Consider the following 22529-nt stretch of genomic DNA (forward strand, 5'->3'; position numbering starts at 1 on the left):
GTTTCCACTGAGGTGGGGCACCGGGAAAATGTGCAGAACACTTGTTGTCTAGGGATTATTTAGCCATCGCTCCCCTCCCCCCCCCCCCCCCCCCCTCTCTCTCTCTCTCCCTCTGTCGCTCCCTTTCTTTTGTCCGTGTGGTGTATTCAGATGCGTGTTTTAACAGGCGCGCGCTGGAACGCCAGGAGATTTAAGATGCTGCTCTCTTCTTCGTGCGGGGCTGCCGTTGTGTTGCTGTTGCAAAGGTCACGGCTCGGCCGCAACACGTCGGCGTCGCTCCTCTGAACATCTCGGCATTAAGCAGCAAGTCCAAAGCAAAGAGCCAAACGCCTGATCCGCACACACACCCAAACCCAACCCAAGCATCTCCGCTCTGAATGCTACAGTCTAAAGTCCTCCTGCTGTCATCAGGCAAGTCAAGTCAAGTCAGGCTAAACACTTTGATTTGGATAGAACGCCCACAGAGACTCTCTACAGCAGGGGTGGGCAACTATTTTTCATGGGGGGCCACATGAGAAACCCAGATTGTTGCCGGGGGCCGAACAAATATTGTCATGCCGTAACCCATGGATGGGCAACTTTGATGATAGAGAGGGCCACAAAAAATGTCCTCGCTACCAGATTTTGCTGAGGGCTGAACGGCGCCAGCACGAAAAATTTGGGGCATTTGAAGCCAGGTTTAGAGGAATAACTCATTTTAAATTAACAATTGTGATGTCATTATTCAGTCTTAACGACCAATATTTGATCCTTTTCCTCACTCACTCTTATGTCACCACCTGCTCTCCCTGCAGGGCTTGAAATTAACTTTTTTCACCACCTGCCAATATGGCTGCTAGATTTTAAAGTTACCAGCCAATTAGAATTTCCACTAGCCGAAATGTTTTTCTTGAAATAAACCAGAATATGAGTGGGTTAATTTAAGCATAAGTATCAGTAAGCGGCCCGGGATTCTCAAAGCCTGTGTTGAGGGTCACACAAGAACAAAAATGCACTCTTGAAGCTAAATAAATCCAAAACCAACAAGTTAATTATTTAAATTTCTACTTCAATTTCGAACAGTCATTTCTTAAACATGAGATTACTTTTAGCCTTTTAGTCATAAATATTATTGAAAGATATTCCATATTTCAGACTGAAATGCTATAACAGAAGAGTATTGCCCAGAATGACATGAACATTTGGACACTTATTCAGCGGGTATATTGCATGTTGCGTTCAAGTGCACTGTAAAAAAAAAAAATTTTTTTTTTTTTTTTTTTTTTTTTTTTTTTTTTTGCAATTCCATCGCGGGCCACACAGGGGGCGCCCGCGGGCCGCATACGGCCCGCGGGCCGTATGTTGCCCATGTATGCTCTACAGGCTATTTGTAACATTTAAACAGCTTATGAGTTGACATTCAACTATTCAACTGTTCCGCTTTTGTCCGTTTGTCCGTAGATGTTTCGACAGGTTCTTGTTTTGCTTCCTTTTCCACACATCTGATTCTCATCACCTGGAGCTACTAAATTATTCTGACAATATGTAGGCATGTTCATGAATTGTCACATAATACTCTATCTGTTAAACATCTTCAAACAAAAGTGAAACAGTTGTTAAATGTCGACTAATAAGCTGTTGAAATGTTACAAAATACTCTAGTGTAGACTCGGTGGACTATCCAAATCAAATGTTACCCAAGTTTGTTTTATTGTCAATTGTCATTATTATACTATGTATGTGGATACATTTTTTCCACATACAGTGATGTCACTACGACATCATCAGTGGGACTTTGTGACACCAGTGATGTCACAATGCCTCTTTGTGTGTGATGACATCATCACTGATGACATCACTGATGACATCAGTGATGTCATCACACAAAACGACATCTGCACAAAAATTTAAACAGACAAACATTGCCCACTTGCTCCCTTTTATAATAATAAAGGAAGGATGTTGTGAGACATTTTACCTTTATCAAATTGCAGCTGCTCCTCTGATTTGGATATATATATATATACTGTATATATATATATATACATATATGTTGCGATTTCGATTTGATTAACTGTGCAGCCCTACTGCAGCCCATGACAATGTATATTGTTGTTGTTTTTATTTAGACCCTGGGGAGAACAGCTGGCACCTTTGTACAGCTAATGGGATTCCTTATCAATGTGCAATAGACAATTATGATCAGGATTCGTTTTCAGGACAATGTGCTATAGAGTAATCGTCAGTCAATACAGAAACCTGCTAAACGAATAAGAGACATCTGTAATCAGCCTCCAAAATGACAGCGATGGGGGGATGTCTACACTTTACGCCTCGTCATCACGCCAAAAATGCAGCTGACGTGCAAAAACAAACGAAAACGACACAACAGTCTGTCTGCGAGTGAGAAGAAGTCACGGAGACGTCTAGAGAGTTTTCTCCCCCAAGAGGAAATGACACAATATTCGCCAACAATTTCAGGAAAGTCAATTCACCTGAGGTTATTTTTACAGGAGGTGAGGAAAGTAGGTCGTAAACATGACAGACTAGGCAGATTCGGCTAAAATTACAGACCTGCTCCTGTAATAATTACCTCTCCCCCTGGCTCCCCCTGCTAATCTAATGCGGTCCCAATACAGTTTAACTCTGTATGCACTAGGGGTGGGAGAAAAAATCGATTCACCTAAGTATCGCGATTTTTAATGTCACGATTTTTTGGATCGATCTTTTATTCCAGAATCGATAATCGCAAATTAATTTTTTTTTTTTTTTTTTTTTTTTTTTTTTTTTTTTTTTTTTTTTTTTTGGTGCTTGCAGTCAGGCCACTCACTGAACAGCAGGCTAGGCGCCGCCTACTGGTTTACTAGTGGTTTTATTACTTTATTAGTTAGTCTGAAGTAATAATTACACTTCAGGGTTAAAGTGGGTGCATCTCATTGTAAAATTGGACTTCAAACGGCCCAAATCTGGCTTCAAACGGCCCAAATTTCACGCGCGTTGGCCCATATCGGCCTGGCCTGCTTGGTATCTAATGCCCGGCCTGAATTATGATCCCAGTCCGCCCCTGTTTTTAACTATATCGCCCAGCCCTACTCATGATATATAATATACAGTCTCTAGTGTATGATTCAACTTTTCCCATGTTCTAATCTAGTGTAAAAAAGCAAACAAACTGAAAAAATAAAAGAAAAAAATAAACAAAAATCGCAATAAATCGTAATATCGAATCGCAATAATCGTAGAATCGCAATAATCGTGAATCGCAATATATATCGAATCGGCACCAAAGTATCGTGATAGTATCGAATCGGGAGATAAGTGAATCGGCACAGCCCTAGTATGCACACATCCTCCCATGACGGATCATCACCTCACAGGTTCTTACAGAGTATTACAGTAGTAACAAAGGAACTGCAAATACTCGTAAGATCTGCACCGTCTGAAAATGTCTGAAAACTGAGACAGTGGAGAAGACAAAGGGGGAAAAGACTACCGGTACATCTGATTCTCAACCACACCTGAACAGATAAAGTAGCTCTCATAATGATTAAAAAAACATGCTAATTTTGTCAGCAGTATTTATACAGGAGACTAGTTGAGTGACAGGATTGATGTCCCAGATATCGTCTCAACTCTGGTTTACTAACACAGAAGCCTGAAGTAGGTCAAAAGTTCCCTTCCAAACGGTGGCTGAAGCCTGCGGGGGAAAACTTTCAAACGGAGTTTGCACGTGGTGCTCACTGCCCCGGTGTTTCCCCATTTTACAACACCGTTTAACCACAAGGAGCAACAGGCTGAGAGTAACTTCTGACGAGTGAAATCTGGCCCAGACTTTTATGTCAGGAAAAAGTCCAGAGGCGACGTTCAGAGAGAGAGTGAGAGAGAGAGAGAGAGAGAGAGAGAGAGAGAGAGAGAGAGAGAGAAGGAGAGAGAGATAGTTTTCCTCTGTAGTCTGGGTAAAGTTCAGATGTCAACCTGACCTGACCGCTGATCCTGGACCAGCGCTCCCATTTTCAGCATCTTCATCAACTGGGATTTATTCACTATCATTTAAAAAGTCAACAACAAACAATTCTTATACACTCAAATATTTTCTGGCTGTTCATGTACTTCTATTACTTTTCAAAACCATTCCAACTCTTATTTCCTTGCAGCATTCAGGACGCTAAAAACCAAGTGTGATGTTCTCTATACTCTCTACTTTTCATGATTTATTCTTAGATTTATTTTCTTCTATTTTCCCCTTTCTCTCAAGTAGCCCCTGTAGTACCTCCACGTACCCCTAGGGGTACACATACCACTGCTCTAGATCTGTAGTTTGCAGTAAGTTGTCTCTTAAGTTACTTTATACTTCTACGATTAGTTTTTCATATCACTGTTGTCAGGTGAAAACCTTGCATCTCCAAACCTTTCAGGAACTAAGACCAGCCCTGTGTTTATGAGTTTATCTAAGTAGGTTTTAAAGGCCTCAAAAACCAAAGAGTTCTAGAATTTTCTCAACTCATAGAGGAGCATGTAATAATCCTGCAGTTTTAACTGCAGTTAAAACATGACCATCGAGAAGATGTGAAGTTAGTTTTGCACCCGACAGCGATGATACAGAACTTATATACTTCTTTCTTCAACAGAAATATGCAGAATAAGGACGCTGCAGTGAGTTTTTCAGGCAAGCTGCCATCATGAGGAGCAGGAGAAGCCTAAACATGGACAACACATCTGTCTGATCTCAACGTTACGTGGCCAAGAAGGCTGATTGTGATCTGAAAACATCCCCCCAGGAAAACATCTGAGGCCAGTCATCTCCTCACAGCTTAAGGCTGGAACACAGCAACCCAACTTCAAAGGACTAACGGCCATGAAGGCCAACTGTTGCGTCACCTCACGTCACCTGTGTCGGGGCCAAGACGTTGCACTTGAACACATCGCAGACTGCAGCCAACAGTTGACTAGTACGTTCTGCGCCCGCGTGAGCCCTATAGGACTGCGGGTATATACGTGCAGCATACTGCGCAGGCGCTAACAATCGCTTGCTTGCTTGCATTTCAAAGTAAGATGCATTATTTTTTATAACTGCACTGTAATTTATTGTATATTGTACTATGTTATCGCATTGTGATGCGTATGATCTGAGAAGTATATGCTCTTTAAGGTTAAATAGTGTGAATGACTTTTATTTTGTTGTTTTGTTTTATCTTAGGCTAATCTTAGGCTAATGTTTGCACGTGTCACCATTTAATGTCTGTGTGTGATGCGGCAATTTCCCTTTAACCCAAGAGACATTTCTCCTACAGGAGACAAATAAAATAACCTTGACTTTATACAAACCGGATAGATGAAACAAAGCAGCGTTTGCCTACCGTTTTCATATCACTCTCACTCACCACATAAATGGTTTCCTAGCTACTTCTAATCCAGAATATGTCTGATAAAAAGTTGCAAAATCTGTTCTATTGCCTGTGGAAGAATAAAGGAAGAGGCGAAGGTGGAAAAATAAGGAGAAACCGCACTAAATGGGTATATATATCATACAGGCTCAAATACCCAAAGGTATGTTGGGAAATATTCATGTATTGGAATAATCAGAAAAAATGTTTTGTGCATGCCCTCTCTTCTCATGCACTGTGTCGCTTAACCAGCCAATCAGAGAGGTGGCGATTCAACATCGAATCGGCCGAAAATGCCATGGACAAGGCCGACTAGAGCCAACGGTGTGGGACACACCACAAAGACTAGCGTGACAGACGCTCCCTGACGGCCCTGACATTGACAGACGCTCCCTGACGGCCCTGACATTGACAGACGCTCCCTGACGACCCTGACATTGACAGACGCTCCCTGGCGGCCCTGACATTGCCGACGGCCGATTGTTGGCTTGGTGTGTCAGGGGCTTTAAAGATGAGCGTTAGACAAAGAGTGAGGTTACAGAAAGCCAGAACTTTTGACACTTCTCCCTACAGGTCAACCTGCTCAAATCTTCACAGTGAAGAACCACAAACTGCATCTCCTCATGACTCCTTTCTCCTTGAAGGCTTTAGAGATGGGGGGTGGGGTGGGGGGGCCTTTGGAGGGCCAAAAAACCAGGAGGTAGAAGATTCCTGAAACATTAGGCCCTCTTCCTCTCTCTGGGTGAGCAGTCTTCCTCTCTCTGGGTGAGCAGTCTTCCTCTCTCTGGGTGAGCAGTCTTTTGAAGCAAAGACGAAGTGAGAGGAGGAAGAGGAGGAGGAGGAGGAGGAGGGTTGAAGTAGGTCCTCTGGATGTCTGCAGTCATCAGGCATCAAGTGGTTTTGGGGGAATTGAGGCAAATTAGCGACCAGCTTTGCCCTCCGACCCCCGGCGTGTCTGGGCATTAGCGACGGGTCAGTAGAGGCATTGTTGCCCCTCTGATGTATGTACAGTCCAGTCCATAGAGCTAAACCCGAGAAGTCTGCAGATATGATCGGAGAAATGAGGTACAGTTTCCCCCAGCGAGCGCGTACAGAGGAGAAGTCACTTTCGATCAACTGAGACACGTGGAGAGAAAAAAAACTCCCAGACGCCCTGGACGCAACGTGTTGCAGCAAAACATCCCTGACAGACGCACGAGACTGTGCTCCCCGGGGCAGGAGCAGCAAAACGTCCCTGACAGACACAAATAAATAAATACATAAATACATAAATACATAAATACATAAATAAATAAATAAATAAATAAATAAATGGAGGAATTCCCTTCCCCCCCAACCCCCCCCCCCACCCCCCAATGTGACTCCTGAGTAGGGCAAGGTTGCGTACCTCTGATCTAGAGGCATTTATACAAATCTAAATGATTTCTGGATGGATGGTTGCAGGTGTTGGTTTCTGTGACACAGATGCCTCCATCAGAGTTTAAAGTAATACGCTGTGATACTTCACTGTATTAACATGTATTTGCATGATGAAAGCCCTAAACAAAAGAAAGTAGTTCTAAGGTCATGCAATAGCCTCAGGTGTGGGATTAATAAAATGCTTGAAAGGGTTCTTGCCTATTCAGGCATGTATTTACTGTATTGGTGATTATGAAGTTATTTGTCCTGGGGAAGTGTGAGCAGATCCACTGTGACTCTGTGGTCAAAATGTCCCGTCCACTTCCTGCATGTGAGAGCAGACAGTGGACAGCCCAGTTTGTCCAGCTGCAGAGCGACACGCGGGGACCAGGCTGTGTTCTCAAACCCGGTGACACCCAGCAGGAGACCCCCCGCTCAGTGGGGGGGGGGGGGGGGGGGAGGGTTTGCCAGTTTATCGTTTTAATAATTTTTCCCCTTGCCTTTCTTTATTGTGTTTTGGTCTGTGGCAAATGTACTATGGCAGGGCTGCCCAAACTTTTTAGGGTGAGAGCTACTTACAAAAAATAAAACTAGTCATGAGCTACTTCTTGTCCACTTGTCCCCCCGCCCCAAGTACATATTTAGCACATTTTAACACTTGGTAGTATTTATTTAACATTATTTAATAATGGTATAATGTTAAATACTGTAGATACAGATTTAGCTATACATGAGTGGGATTTAGTTTATGCATAACAAAAATTTAGTTTGGATTTATTTGGCGAGCTACTAATTGCCAGAGATCTACCGGTAGATCACGATCTACCTATCGGGCACTCGTGTAGTGTACTATGGTCACACACGATTCATGTTGCCGAAAAATTGGCTTGTGACCAGGCTTAAAACTCTTTAAAGCCCCCCTCTACTCAGTTTTGTCATTTTTAAGATATTTCATGTGTATCTGTGTTTTTTCCTGCTCTGCTAATTAGCCAAAGTGTTCGCCACTGTATTTTGTCGACAAATAACCTTATTTTGGGCTCAAAGTCTTAAAATATAGCCCGTGGTAAAAACGGGCGCTCACATCAGACATTATGTTGTCTAATGGGTGACGTGTCATAGACTAATACAATATTTAATACTACAGTAAATACCATCTGCCGGGTTAGCTTGGTGTTAGCTTATGTTTGCTAACTAAGTGTTCACCTGGCTCAAAACGCTGCGATAGTCACTTTTAACCAGTTCCATGGTTTCCATATATTTTCCATATGGGTCCACCAGCTTTGAAATCTGTTGGCTGGTTGTTGATATTTATAACAATATTGTGGCTTCTGGACGAACATTTTGCAGAGATAGAGGCATAGAGGCTGTTTCCGGTCTACGCCTGGAAGGGAGACAAATATCGTATATTGAAGGCAGGAGCGAGGCTCTTATCCTTTTCGGACAACAGTGCTCCAGCCATGATGTTGCAGTGGAACAAGGTATAAGCCTTCGGTTCGTATCAATATCAAGTATCAAAGCTGCTACCATTATGTATGTCTAATGTTTAATTGTATGTTTAATTAGGTATATGCTATTTGCACCTGTGCAAACAGAACGTTGAATTTAAAATGTTTAAGTACGTCTAAAGTATGCACATGACATGTGCACCTATGTGCAGTGAATATGCCACTTTTTTTTTTCCTTAAATGTTTAAGCACGTCTAAAGTATGCACATGACATGTGCACCTATGTGCAGTGAATATGCCACTGTCTCTGACTTGTCTTATCACTCTACTGCCTTATTGCTTGTTGTGTCTCTTGTTGTTTTTGCACTCATATGCCCTGTTATATTTATGTTGTAAACGGAGTCCACAGCACAAGTATTTCACACGTGATACGTGTACTACGGAGTGACAATAAAAATCTTGAATCTTGAATCTTGAATCTTGAATAGATGATCTTTGTTACAGCACGTGCAACGTGCAACGTTTTCATAGACCATCTATGTTGTACACGTAGGAAAAACTGACTGGAGGGGGGCTTTAAATGCAGATTTTAAGAAATGTCTATGGAGAAATGAATGAGGAATTCACAGCCTAAGGTCCCAGGGGGGCAATCCGGAAGTAGGCGTGACATAGGCACTCTTTTCACCTATTGAATATCCCTCTGTATTTGTATTGTATATAATGTGTTGCTTTGTCAACTGTTTTAGTTTAAACTCCAAACCCCCCCTACAGGAAAATAAAGGTTTCAAGTCAATTGCTTACAAGGATAGCAGGTCCTGATAATGAATGATACCATCAAGCCTGAATCACCAGGAGTCGCTTTATCTGTGTGTGTGTGTGTGTGTGTGTGTGTGTGTGTGTGTGTGTGTGTGTGTGTGTGTGTGTGTGTGTGTGTGTGTGTGTGTGTGCGTGCATGTGAGTCAAAGTGCAACACGGGCGTTTCGTCAGTGCGACCTGTGGAACTCACAGGTCGTACTGAACGGCGTCAGCAGCCAATAGCAGGGCGGCGTTGCGTCAGCGTGCGTGAGACTCTGCACGGGTTGGTAATAAGATGAGTCATGAGAGGGAAATCTAAAGCGAGGCCAAGCGGAGAGCCAACGCTCCATAAACAGAGACAACACATCCAGGACAAACAGCAGAACGATGAGAAGCAGGCTCTGAACGGCCCTGGACCACCTTCACTCCACAATTCACCAAACCACTCGATCCTGACTTCCTGACTGAGCTATAAACTCTGCTTTTCCTCAACAGTCTTAATGATGTGGCTGAAAAAAATAAAATAAATAAAGAATAAACTGGAGGGAATTCCTGAATGCCATTATTTCCAAAACAACAGATTTCCTTCCAAGTGTGAGAAAGAAAGAAAGAAAGAAAGAAAGAAAGAAAGAAAGAAAGAAAGAAAGAAAGAAAGAAAGAAAGAAAGAAAGAAAGAAAGAAAGAAAGAAAGAAAGAAAGAAAAATAAAATAAGAAGAAACCGAGTTATACGAGGAATCAGCATGACATCACAACAACAAGAAATGACCGCAAAACACCCGGAACCGCAGCAGTTAACTAGTATGAGTTGTGCCAAACAAACGTTCATATCTCAAAAACGATACATGATGACATCGCTTATATTTTGACATTCTGAGTGAGAGCAGAGTTTGAGGTATAATCTATGCACGTCGAGTTAAACTTGTGTGAACTGTCGCAGTTTTTAAAATGTGCACCGCACTGCTGGGACTAGAGTGAGCACTCAAGGCATCGCTCCATAGGGTCCCATTGCCGTTTCCACCCGGAAACGCGGTTTGTTTACCAAAATGCTGCTCGGGCTGATCCCTCGTATAGCTATCTTTGTGCGTTTCAAGATTGTCCATATTAGCACAAGCACAAAAATAAACAACAGATTTTCTTTTCCGTGAGGACCCTGTGCTTCTTCCAGTTTTGTACTACATAGGGGTTGGCACGATGGACGATGGCATCGTGGCAACAGCAGGGTGGGCAGAATAATCGACGTTAGTTGTAACCCTATCAGTCAATCAACAGTTAACAAAAGGAATGAAGCTGGTGTTAAGCGCTGTATCCCACCAAACACGCTGAAATAAAGCTGCAGAAATGAAACGATGACAGGGAGGTGGGGGGTGGGGGTGGGGTTAGCGAGTGGGGGCGGGAGGTGGGGGGGTGTTGGTAGCGAGTGGGGGTGGGAGGTGGGGGGGTGTTGGTAGCAAGTGGGGGTGGGCAGTGGGGGGGGGGTGTTGGTAGCGAGTGGGGGTGGGCGGTGGTGGGGGGGTGTAGCGGGAGTCAGAAAGCGCTTCAGCAGCAGGTAACGTGCCGCGGCTCGTCCGCGGGCGAGGGCCTCACGCCACCTTCCTCCCAACGCACAAGAAGAGCATGCTGGGAGTTTTGATAATGAAATGCAATTAGAGGGAACAGGAGGAGGGGGATTTCAAAGCAGCAGGCAGGTAGATCCATCCGACTGCCTTCATTAGCAGAGGAGGAGGAGGAGGAGGAGGAGGAGGAGGAGGAGGAGAGCGGGGGCATGCCGGAGCAGAGGAGGAGGAGGAGGAGGAGGAGGAGGAGGAGGAGAGCGGGGGCATGCCGGAGCAGAGGAGGAGGAGGAGGAGGAGGAGGAGGAGAGCGGGGGCATGCCGGAGCAGGTCAACATGAGAAAAGCCCCCCCACAGTGAGCTAAACAGACAGGAAGAGGAGAGGAGAGGAATTTGAGAGAAGGCTCTTGGTTTGGGGCTCGGATCGGGCAGATTTGCTCAATGAGCCGGAAAGTTGACCGAGGACGAAGGACGGAGTTACAACAAGGAGGGACCGGGGAGAAGAAAACATCCAACTTAACACACATTTAAGCTTAAATAATCTTTAAAAATGACCCAAGCTCAAAAAAGGTTAAAAGAAAATCTGCCTTAATGACTTGCAGCTGGCAGGGGCAGACTTTCTGCAACAGAGTTGGATTTCTCTGTAGAAAACATATAGTGAAGGTAAACACTGCCCATCTGCTTATATTAACTACCTTCTAATGATACAAAGTGGGTTGATAATCGGTAAAGCCATCCTTTAACACATGATTTAATACTATAAAAATGGTCCTGATTTTTATTTCTATTTTGTCAAAAAGAAAATGCCAATCTGTGTTGTTACTGTTGTTTTTTGTTGTTATTATTATTATACAGAAAGACTAAAGGTCGTTGCACACACAGTCCGTTTTCTTTTCGTATGCATTTTGTTATCAGTCATCTGAAAAAACAGACGGGTCAAACAGCTCACAAATGCAGAAAATCAAACCAGTTCCGAAAACTTTAACGACGGACAAAAGTTTCGGAGTCAGTGTGTAAACGTGAGTGACACAACATGATGTCATATTTATTTTTAAAATGTGCGACAACTTTGGATGAAAAATACGGACTCATATGTGCACAAAGGCTTAAGACTAGGGGTGTCACGATACACTCAGTTCACGATACGATACGTATCACGATACTGGGTTCACGATAACGATACGATACGATACGATTTTAACAATATTTTTTTAAACTTGAATAATGACAATATATGACTGGAAAAGTAGTATTTTATTTGAAATGCACAAATACAAAACATGCTGTTGTGGGAAATTGTTATTACAATAACAACTAGAAAAAACATGAGATTGGAGATAAGGCTTATCTTGAAATAGAATGAGTTACACCGTCACTTAGATTTACTTTGAACTAAAAGGTTTCTCAGCAGTATAAATTCTCATTATGCATCTTCAGTTTTTCTTCAAACTCAAACAACAAGACTTTTCTTAGTCTATTTTTTATGCATCTTCAGTTTTTCCTGTCAAGTAAACAGTTTTGCCAGAAACTCAATTGAATGGTTTCTCTCCTGTATAACTTCTCATGTGTCTCTTCAGAGACTTGTTCAACTGAACTACTTTCCACACATTGAACTTCAACAAACAAAGACGTTTCTTAGTCTATTTTTGGAAGAAAGAAAAAAAATTGCGATATGAGATTTCATCTCAACGATACATATCGTGACGTTTTACTATCGCGAAATTTCGTGGGACGATATATTGTGACACCCCTACTTAAGACTAAAGCTTAACAAATTAATCTTAAAAAATATTTGTTTTGTAAGACAAGGGGGAAATCTGTCAAGCTAGTATGATATTAGCTCGATTCAAGAGACAAGAATAGTGACAAGATGTTCAAGTAGGTGGATTTTACATTTGAATTCTTATCCAGAGGAACTGATGAGTGAATTAAGATGGTAGTGATTTTTCAGTGAACAGTGTGTGTGTGTGTGTGTGTGTGTGTGTGTGTGTGTGTGTGTGTGTGTGTGTGTGTGTGTGTGTGTGTGTGTGTGTGTGTGTGTGTGTGTGTGTGTGTGTGTGTGTGTGTGGGTGTGTGTGGCGGTGCGGCCTTGCGTGCATGTGCGCGCGTCTGTGTGTGTGTCTCTGGTCCTACCGGAGTGGTTGGCCTGGAGAGCTTTCAGAGCCCGTGCCAGCTCCTTGAAGCCCTCCAGGTTCTTGTCATCCTGGCTGTACAGCAAGATCTTCTTGGCATCCGAGAAGAGGCGAGAAATTCTGCAAAGACGCACATGATGTTCAGGTTAAAACCCAGATATCAGGCCGAGATATGAGGCCGCATGTTAAGATCCTGAATATCGGCTATCAGCTGATTCAATTCAAGTAGTTTGTGTACCTTCCTTCAAAAACAAATATTCCAAAATGCTTTAGGTTAATTTTGTAAAAATTGTTAATGATGTTCATTGCTCAAAATTAGGCCTGGACGATATGGTTAAACTCAATATCATGATAATCATAATGATTTCCCCCCCTCAATTTCAATATATACTGTATTACAATATGGTTCATGTGAATCACGTTAAATAATCAAAATAATGCTCATCTTTTTATCCGTCTGTCAAATTTGCTTGTCATCAGCAATTTAGACAGCAGAAATGTCACAATATTAAAATATCTTCATAGCATCACGATATGATTCCACTGACAGACGGTAAACGATAAGATTGAATTGTCGTCCAGCCTTACAAAATAATAAAAAAATATATATATTACACTGACAAAATGAGACAATGTTCACTCAAAGCTCCAGACAGATATAACACTGTAAAAAATATCGAATAGTGAATTTTACTTTTATGGCAGCAATCAGACTGTCAACAGTGTCATTTTTCGACAGTATTTGTGTCAGGTGTTTTGGTCATTCTCTCACATGGAGTCGTTGAAGTTCCCGACGACGCCCGGCGATTCGCCCGGCGTGGGGTGGCGGAAGCAGGGGTTGTTGGCGTTGCAGATGATGCCCTGGATCCAGGGCAGCGTGCCGGCCGACGGCATGGCCTTGTTGGGGAAATGACCTGCAGGTAGACAGACACACAGGGAGAGAGGCTTTTACCCAGAGAACACACTGAGGCACCAGGACTCGAACGCCCCAACCCTGCCTGCATGTGTCACTGCCTCGCTCTTCCTAAGGAGCTAAAGGGAATTGCATCGTTTTATGAAAATCACATGTTCAAATATGTTTAAAGACGACATGGTTAAAATGTGATTTTGTTCGGTTTGATTGGCTGCCTCAATTAAGAATGGCTGAAATCCATCCAATCAGGGTCCATTCAGACGACTCGGTCTTCAAATTCATTCAGTTGAAATCAATTCAACTTTGCACTAAACACCAGTGATTCTCAACCTTTTTCAAGTTAGTAGACATTAGAGGCATGGACCCTCTATCTATCTGTCTATAGGACCTGAATCTGAAAATATTCTTGTCAGATATGATTTTGTCCAGAATTCTATGACTCTCTGTACTGTAGGCAAATACATAACAGTGACAGCTGTTATTAAGTTTAACAATTCATCAGTTTGCTGGGGACCCCCTGGAACCCCCCTCAAGGACCCCTGGTGGTCCCCGGACCTCACATTGAGAACCACTGGTCTAAACGACATGTATCTGCAGAACATCATGGGGAACTTTAATCTGATCCAGAGACGGAGGAGAGTTGGAAACTAAATCATGAAAATTGAATAATCGGGAACATTTCATGACTTGTAATCACGTCATAACAACATCCTCTATAGAGAGCAAAACAGAACTGTTATCTGTTTTTCACATTTCACAGCCCAGAATAAGCAACTTCTCGTCAGCCAATCGTCAGTCTGCCATGTGAAAACACCGGATCTCGGCAAGAAGAAAGTGCCATCTCAGTAGTATTTAATCTGAAATCTGCTCTGTGTGGAACATCTTGTCTGCACCGTGCGGGGGGGGGGTGGAGACACGCCTGGTCGGGTCTCTCTCTCTCGCCCTCCTGTCTCTTGGGTGGGATTGCCTAAGCACAGAGCTCCACCTTTGCCCCCCCTCCCTGGGAGGTTTCGACGTTATTTGAGCGATTAGTGAAAAGCAGGCCTGCTATCAGCAAAAACCTTTCAGACTGCCAACTGGGCGATCGCCTAAGCAAACCAGTGATAAGATAAAGGCAGAAGCTTGGAGCTTCGCGGAATTGCAGGCGTCCATTTTTGACCAATTTAATTGCTCATCACTGACAGTCCGGCCTCAGATTTATGGTGCGATAGGAAGGGACTGATACACTGTCTGGAAGGCTAAAACTTCCTTTTGCAAAATGTGAAAGTTTGAGTTCATCTTGTATCTGTTATGTTGTTGAACCACCCTGCTTTTTCTATGAGGACAAGTTCCCATTCAATGACAACCTTTTCACTTCTTGACATGATTCACCACATGATTAGGATGCAGAGTATTTGACAGGAAACTGGTACTTAAAGTGGATGTTACTGTTACCAAAAAACGTAAGAATAGAAGTTTGGCTGAAACACATAAAATTATCTTATGGTTTGACCACAGAGGGCTTTTCTTGAGATAATTTCCTACTAGATCACAAACTTCTAAAAGCACTTGTGAAATGATAACTAGTACTTTGGCTATTGAGCAAAAAAAAATGCCTTCTGTAATATATACAGCTGTATTATGGCTTCTCTATCAGGACAATTTTTATGTTCAGTTATTTCCCTCTTCCAGAAGCATTTATGACATTAGATGATATTGAGGATTTTATGGAAAACGTTCTTTCATGAAATGTAAAGGCTGGACCACACCAACCCAACTTCAGAGAACTAGCGGAAACGAAGGCAGGCCTCACACCGCCTGTGTCGGGGCCAAAAAGCTGCACTTGGATACACCGCAAAGACTATGGTCAACTACCATGTATGTTCTGTGCCTGTGTGAGACCTATGGCTGTGGATATACAAACCAGATAGATGAAACACAGCAGCGTTTACCTACCATTTTCACATCACTCTCGCTCACCACTTAATGCTTTCATAATAGCTACTTCTTCTAATGGGGAATATGTCTGATAAAAAAGGTGCAAACGCACTCTGGGGTTGTCAGCCTTTGCCTGGTCTTCTGCTCGTGGAAGAAGAAAGGAAGAGGGGGGGGTGGAAAAATCAGGAGAAACCACACCAATGAGTGATATCAGACAGCGACAGGCTCAAGGAGCTTTCCCCAGGCTATGTCGTGGAGGAAATGTGTGTGTATTGGAACGATCAGATCTGATCAAGTTGAAGAACGAGAAGAACGTTTTGTGCGTGCATCTCCTCGTGCACTGCTTCGCGTAAACCAGCTGACCAATCAAGAGTGACTTCTCTCACCGACGGCCCGCGCCGCTGATTCAACATACATGTGCGTGCGGACGCACCGCAAAAACTATGGCGACAGACGTTCACCGACGCCCCAGACATCGCCGATGGCTGACAGTCGGCTTGGTATGTCAGGGGGTTTACTTTTTTTTAAGGGTTTGATGTATAAAAAATATCTTTCATCTGTGGTCTTGCCCTCTCCCCCCTCTACGTTGGTGCAGTTGTTTCAACCCTCGACTCCAGACTGCTCCCCCCCTGCGTATCGTATCGCAGTCTGGGCTGCTGTGACCAGTGTGGCGTGCGGCGACCGGTTTCAACATGCCTCGCCTCACATGCCGTGTGAATCACAGCAGAACTATTTCCCCCTCCTGAAGACCCCGTGCAGAACTGAAAGTGCTCGGCCGGGCCGGCGCTTCTGCTTTCTGAGAGGTAAACAGGAAGACAACAAGCTTCCTGGAATTCAGACAAATCCACACGGACGGGTCCGAGGGTTTAACATCGGTCCGTGTGATTGGTCAGTTTCAACGGAGGAGGAAATCTGCTCTCTGTCTCTCTCTCTCCCTCTTTCTTTCCTGTTACTTCATTTCTCATACATGCTTATCCTGTGATCTCTGGGTTTGACCCTTCACCTACTTACTATTCCATTCTTAATAAGCTGTATTGATAACCAATATATGCCAAAAGTGGTCCAGTGTATCGCACAAGATATCTATTTTAGTCCATCAGGTAGACAAAAGCAAAATAATTGTTCCATGGAGATATAACATTAAAAACACAGGAGTGAATAAACATCTAAGAAACCAAACTAAAGAGTTGGGGTAATGGCTTACATATTGTCACTATTATCTATAGAGATGATAAAAGGGTTTAATTTGACACGGATTAAATAAATCAAATTTGTCAAATTTGTGATGGTTGTTTGTCAGATTTGGATGGAGTTGAGTACATCTCAAAATGTTTTGCTTGGTTTAGGTTCAGCTTGGCTGAAGATGTCATGGAACGGCCACCGTACTTATGATTACCGTGATATTGGCTTCAACCCGAGGGGAGAGTTTGATGAAGATGAAGATGAACCAATCTGTCACAATCTTAATCAAGTCAAAGAAAATCCTACGGTTATGATGCAGCCATCTTACCAAATTTCACAGTCATTCATTTTCCAAAGGAGAACTTTTCTTGTGCTAAAATCCCCTCATGCAGGCCTCAGTGTAGTAGGCCTACATAAGGATTTGCACACAGGTGAGGAGAAAGTTACACTATATAATAAATATCATCATAATGTATAGCTTGGCCTTGCCAGCAATCTGAAGAGTCCTATCTTTGGAAATTGATTATGTAATTGTTGTAGAGATTTCATGTGAAATACATACACTAAAATGGGTTACATCTTATCTCTCAAAAAGACAGTTCTGAGCTGGGTAATTATGTATATCCTTCCAATAATTTATGCAAATATGTAAATATAAATGTGTTATGTTTTGTCCTGGAACTGTTTAAAGACAAATGTAATCCAGCAGCAGGGTAGTTGGGAGGCAGGTACACTGTGTGCACAACTTGCGCGCGTCATGTGAATTTTAGAGCAAATAAAACAAAACAAATAAAAGTATTCCCTTCAATGATTATATTTTTAAAGAAAGTAACTGTGCATTCAGAATGCCACCTTTTGTATTTTAAATACGGTAGTAATATTTTCTGAATACATGTATTCTGTTACTTCCCAACCCTGCTCCTGAGCAGATTTATTTTAACATTTCATTTATTTTCATGATTTATTCTTACATTTTTCCATTTTCCCCTTTCTCTCAAATACCCCCTTTAGCACCTCCAAGTAGGCCTACACCAGTTCGGTAACCACTGGGTTAGACCGATAAACAGCAGACAGACTGCTTTCTGCTCTGGACATGTGACGACTCCAGCGCGTTAATTGGCGTGATAATTGTTTGTGCAGAGTGAGCCGGTGAGATTGAAGGTGAAAGAGTGTGTGTCACACTCCAGAAATGTGTGAGTTGGTAACCGTGCTACTGCTCGTCTGTTTAAAAAAAAATAGACTAGTCATCAGGGAAATTAGTCTCTGCATCGCTAGTCCACTGATCATGCAGCTTGCCGATATAGTAGCTCTGTTGGAAACCCCTGGTCTCGTGACAGCTGTGTGAGAAGTTCTCACACAAGATTGACTCACACAAGATTGACATTTTGGCCGCTGCCATCTTGGTTCTCACTGAGAACCAAGATGGCAGCGGCCAAAATGTCAATCAATCTCGAGGCTACGGCCATCTCTGTCTGTACATTTCTGTATGTGTTCTTTGTAACAGGGCGCTCTTGTAAATGAGAGTTCGCTCTCAAGGGCCTTTCCCTGTATAAATAAAGGTAAAAAATAAAAATAAAATCTCTTCTTTTTTTTTTACAGTCTATGCTTCCACCATATTGACTAGTCCTACTTTGAATGCTGGTGATCCAGGAATTGAACTTTATTTCGACTGTGTTGACTACATTGGAAATCAATGCGGAGAGAGTCAGAGAGTCAGAGAGTCTAGCTGAACTGATAGAGAAGAATGATCTGAGTGACATTCATGATGGATGAAGCCAAACTAATCTCAAGTATAGGTCCAGCTGATGAGTCAGCATTAGGAGATGAAAATGTGATGACGTAATCGTCGGCCTGTCCTCGTGCCAGACGGCCCGGGGCTCTGTGACCTTCACAAGCTCTCACATACAGACCCTCGATAGTGAGATTACTACAGGAGGCCATAAAGGCCATAAAGGCTAAAAGACCAATAAAGTCCACTGATAAATCAACAGGGGAAAGAGGCAGGACTCTGCAGGACTAAAGACCAGAGGAATCTATAATGTCGCTTGGCATCAGGAGCCAAGTACAGCTGAACTAATAATAATAATATTATTATTATTATTATTATAGGTAATAATAATAATAATAATAATAATAATAATAATGATAATAATAATAATAGTATTATTATTATTGATATGTGTGTTATATGATTTTTATTTTTTTAAACAGCAGGTACTTGCAGCTAATTTCTTGAGTTTGTTCCAAACTGGATTTGGAGTTTTAGAGTTGCAGACTGCAGGTAATCTTTGGTGCATCGTTCAAAACGTAAACTCAGTCCTGCACACGAGTTCACAACTATTTTGCCTTCTTTAAACGGTTTTAAAGTGCTAACAATGCACGGCAAGAACAATGGTGAGAAACAACAGCTCGGCCAACCCGAGACTTCCTCCAAGAGGCCAATTTATCAATCAGTAAAGTCAGATAATAGTCAGTCAAATAAAACATGTATCCAAGAGGCTGTACAGTAAGCTGCCAATCGCACTTCTTCCATTAGCTGCAGCCGATATCAAATGTCCTCAGTAACCTGTCAACCTTCTCCTATAAAACCTCCTATCTTCATATACTGTAGGTGCAAGGGTCACGATGCTCCTGGAGATACAAGTCAACAACAGTTGGAGATAAACAACTGGGACTATCAGAGGCAGCTGGACCTGCTCCAGAAGATTGATTAGCCTTACCACCACAAAATCCTCCCATGATGCACCTGGTCGGTAAAAAAACACTCTCAACACGAGGAACCTGTGACCAGGAATTTGAAAATGATGCTAAATGTGCAGTTTTGGGCACTGCTGGGAAGATGCTTTTAAAGTTTAACTAATGGAGATAAATAAGTGGACGGTCTGCTGTTTCTGAGTATTATGTATATACTTTCTGCTGATATCATATGGAATCTAAAGCCCCAGGTCAGGACATTTAAGTCACAGTTAAACAGCATTTTGAGAGCATCTTGGAGGCGGGACATAATGCAGAGAGGGATCAATCAAAAGCCTAAACCAATGGGAAATCAGTTAGGGAAAGAAAAGTACACAGGGCGAATGTTCAAAAGCACAGTATGTGATAGTATTACTAGTTGGAATTTGTATTTGTATCTGTACAACATTAAATAACCACTAAAACACAAAGTTGGAGTAAAAAAAAAAAACAATACAACAGAGGGAGGTTATTGTGAAAAACTTGGTGTATATTATAACATGGGAACTTTGCTAACGAGGTGAAAAGGTCTTTTCACTGCGACATTAACACCTTTGTACGGCAGCAAGCTTTAAGTATTTTAATTACTTTTGAAGTATTTGACCTTCCAACAACAGCCGCAAAGTACCTGACAACAACCTGAAGTCTGCCACACACAATTTAAATTTCAAAGACTCAAGGGTTGACGAGGTGTGGAGAGGCCGTTCTGCAAGCCATTGTGTTGGTGTGTGTGTGTGTGTGTGTGTGTGTGTGTGTGTGTGTGTGTGTGTGTGTGTGTGTGTGTGTGTGTGTGTGTGTGTGTGTGCGAGTGCGGCACGCATGGGGGGTGGGATATGGTCGGGGACAATGGGCGTTAATGGGAGACAAGCCTAGCCTGAGGAGGAGGTGACTGTGAGGGAAACAGGAGAAAGTTGATTGGACATCCTGAAGGTTGTGTTGATTCCTTCTGTCTGTCTGTCTGTCTGCCTGCCTGCCTGTCTGTCTGTCTGCCTGCTTGCCTGTCTGTCTGTCTGCCTGTATGTCTGCCTGCCTGTCTGTCTGTCTGTCTGTCTGTCTGCCTGCCTGCCTGTATGTCTGCCTGTCTGTCTGTCTGTCTGTCTGCCTGCCTGCCTGCCTGTCTGTCTGTCTGTCTGTCTGTCTGTATGTCTGTCCGCAGGATTTCTTAAAAAGAAAAATCCAAGATCCGAGATTTGGCACACAGATCATTCTTGAGAGAAGGAACAGCTGGTTCGATGTTGGTGTTGAATCTGTATCTGGGATCTCCACTAGTATACATACAATTATCATTTTGTGGCGAGAACTATGAAACTAACAAAGACACTTGACTCCACATCCATGTGTGCAGGTCTAGAAATCAAGTGAACCTATGATGGAATGATGCATTCTGTTTCAGGTGCGTTGGCATGGCTGGTCTTCTAACCCCCTCACACCTGGAAATTACTCTGGATTGATTTGGATGCAGTTGCTTTGACTGAGGTTCTTCCCTCTCGTGGTGTGTTTGTGTAACTCAGACCGCGTCACGAGTCAGTGTAACTAAAGTGGGGACTCACACTCATGCTGCTCGTATGGCGGGTAGTCAGTGTAACTAAAGTGGGGACTCACACTCATGCTGCTCGTATGGCGGGTAGTGGAGCCGCACGGCGATCAGGATGAAGAAGATGAGCAGCGGCCATGCGATCTCCACCAGGAGCTGCACCTGTGATGAGAACAACAACAAGGCGTTTACTGTCAGAGGAGCATGTCCGCAGTTTCCTTTCAGGGTTTGGACAAATTCTAGGCCCGGGTATCGCCACTGATTCTCAAAGAACTAATGCTGTAAATTGTACAGTGAACCCTCTAACCTGGTTACGAGATCTGATTGCGCTAAGAACCAAACCACGCCAGTCTAACGGGGTTAAAGCTTCGAGCATCCACAGGAAAATATATTATAATAAAAGATTGAATATTGGGATTTATGAATCGATATCAGTTCCTTCAAAGGAATATCGATTCGATATCTTGATTTTTTTTTTCTCAAGATAGATGGAGAGAGTAAGCAATAATGATTGTGTCATGCAATCTGCTGGTATTTCTTTCTTTCTGGCGGTGATATCACAGGAGAAATGCACATTCTGTGACGCTCGTCATATATCTGGAAAACGAGTCGCACAAAACGGTCGTGGGAGTCACCGTGCAAAAGGCCTTTTAGGGACGGAGTGAGAGCCTTTAGGTGCAACACTTTAGGATCCAGAACAACATCTGATCTGCTGCAGGATGATCAGGCTGTTTGTTTAGGATCCAGAACAACATCTGATCTGCTGCAGGATGATCAGGCTGTTTGTTTAGGATCCAGAACAACATCTGATCTGCTGCAGGATGATCAGGCTGTTTGTTTAGGATCCAGAACAACATCTGATCTGCTGCAGGATGATCAGGCTGTTTGTCGGACCGGTCGGGCGCCGGTTCAGCCCGCCAGCAGAACGCAACAGACCACACTGACAAGCTGCCTTTAAAGTGAGTGTTACACTCAGTTACATGTTCAGTACGTCAGAACTTATTCAAAAAAGGTGTTCCTCCCATTTTGCACATTAAATCTTTATTTTTTTAAGGCACCTCAACCAAATGTAAAAAAAGAAAGAAAAAGAAATGGCCAAATCGAGGACTTTTTTCTCTCATATTTTGCCATTTCCATCAATCTTTTCTAATGCAATACATCAAAATATGTTGTTGGAAACACGGTTAATGGAGACCATTAGCCCCCCCCAACACACACGCTCGCGCGCACACACACACACACACACACACACACACACACACTCCTAAATAGCCTTTTGAAAGCTTCTTAACTACCTAATACACAACGTCTGCAGCAGGAAGCATCTTCATGTCTTTATTATTAGGAACTCATTCATAATAAATGAGCAATGGATCCATGCTGTGACTCGCCTCCTCTTCAACATCAGAAGCACCCGAGAGGAGAGATGAGCTCACCCAGACACAAGCACTTCGGACAAAGATTCCCCTCAATTATTATCATCACCAGCATCATTATTTATTATTATTAGGGTTAGGAATTGTAATTGTTGTGTTTATTATTAGTATTATTATTATTATGCACTAA

General features: G+C 42.8%; 1 protein-coding gene across 1 annotated transcript in view; it reads right to left on the bottom strand.

Annotated features, from left to right (window-relative positions):
* The window catches only part of abca4a (ATP-binding cassette, sub-family A (ABC1), member 4a), a gene marked incomplete at its 3' end in the record, with an annotated part of 30096 nt that overhangs the window by 2302 nt on the left and 5265 nt on the right, over positions 1-22529 (bottom strand). Inside the window, exons 3-5 of the mRNA XM_083651883.1 lie at positions 21032-21125; positions 13457-13598; positions 12686-12804 (exon numbers count right to left, since the gene is read on the bottom strand). Coding sequence (XP_083508009.1) covers positions 12686-12804; positions 13457-13598; positions 21032-21125 — 355 coding nt within the window. The remainder of the gene's footprint in view (positions 1-12685; positions 12805-13456; positions 13599-21031; positions 21126-22529) is intronic.

This window comes from Poromitra crassiceps (genome assembly GCF_964638095.1).
Source record: "Poromitra crassiceps genome assembly, chromosome: 15".
NCBI lineage: Eukaryota > Metazoa > Chordata > Actinopteri > Beryciformes > Melamphaidae > Poromitra > Poromitra crassiceps.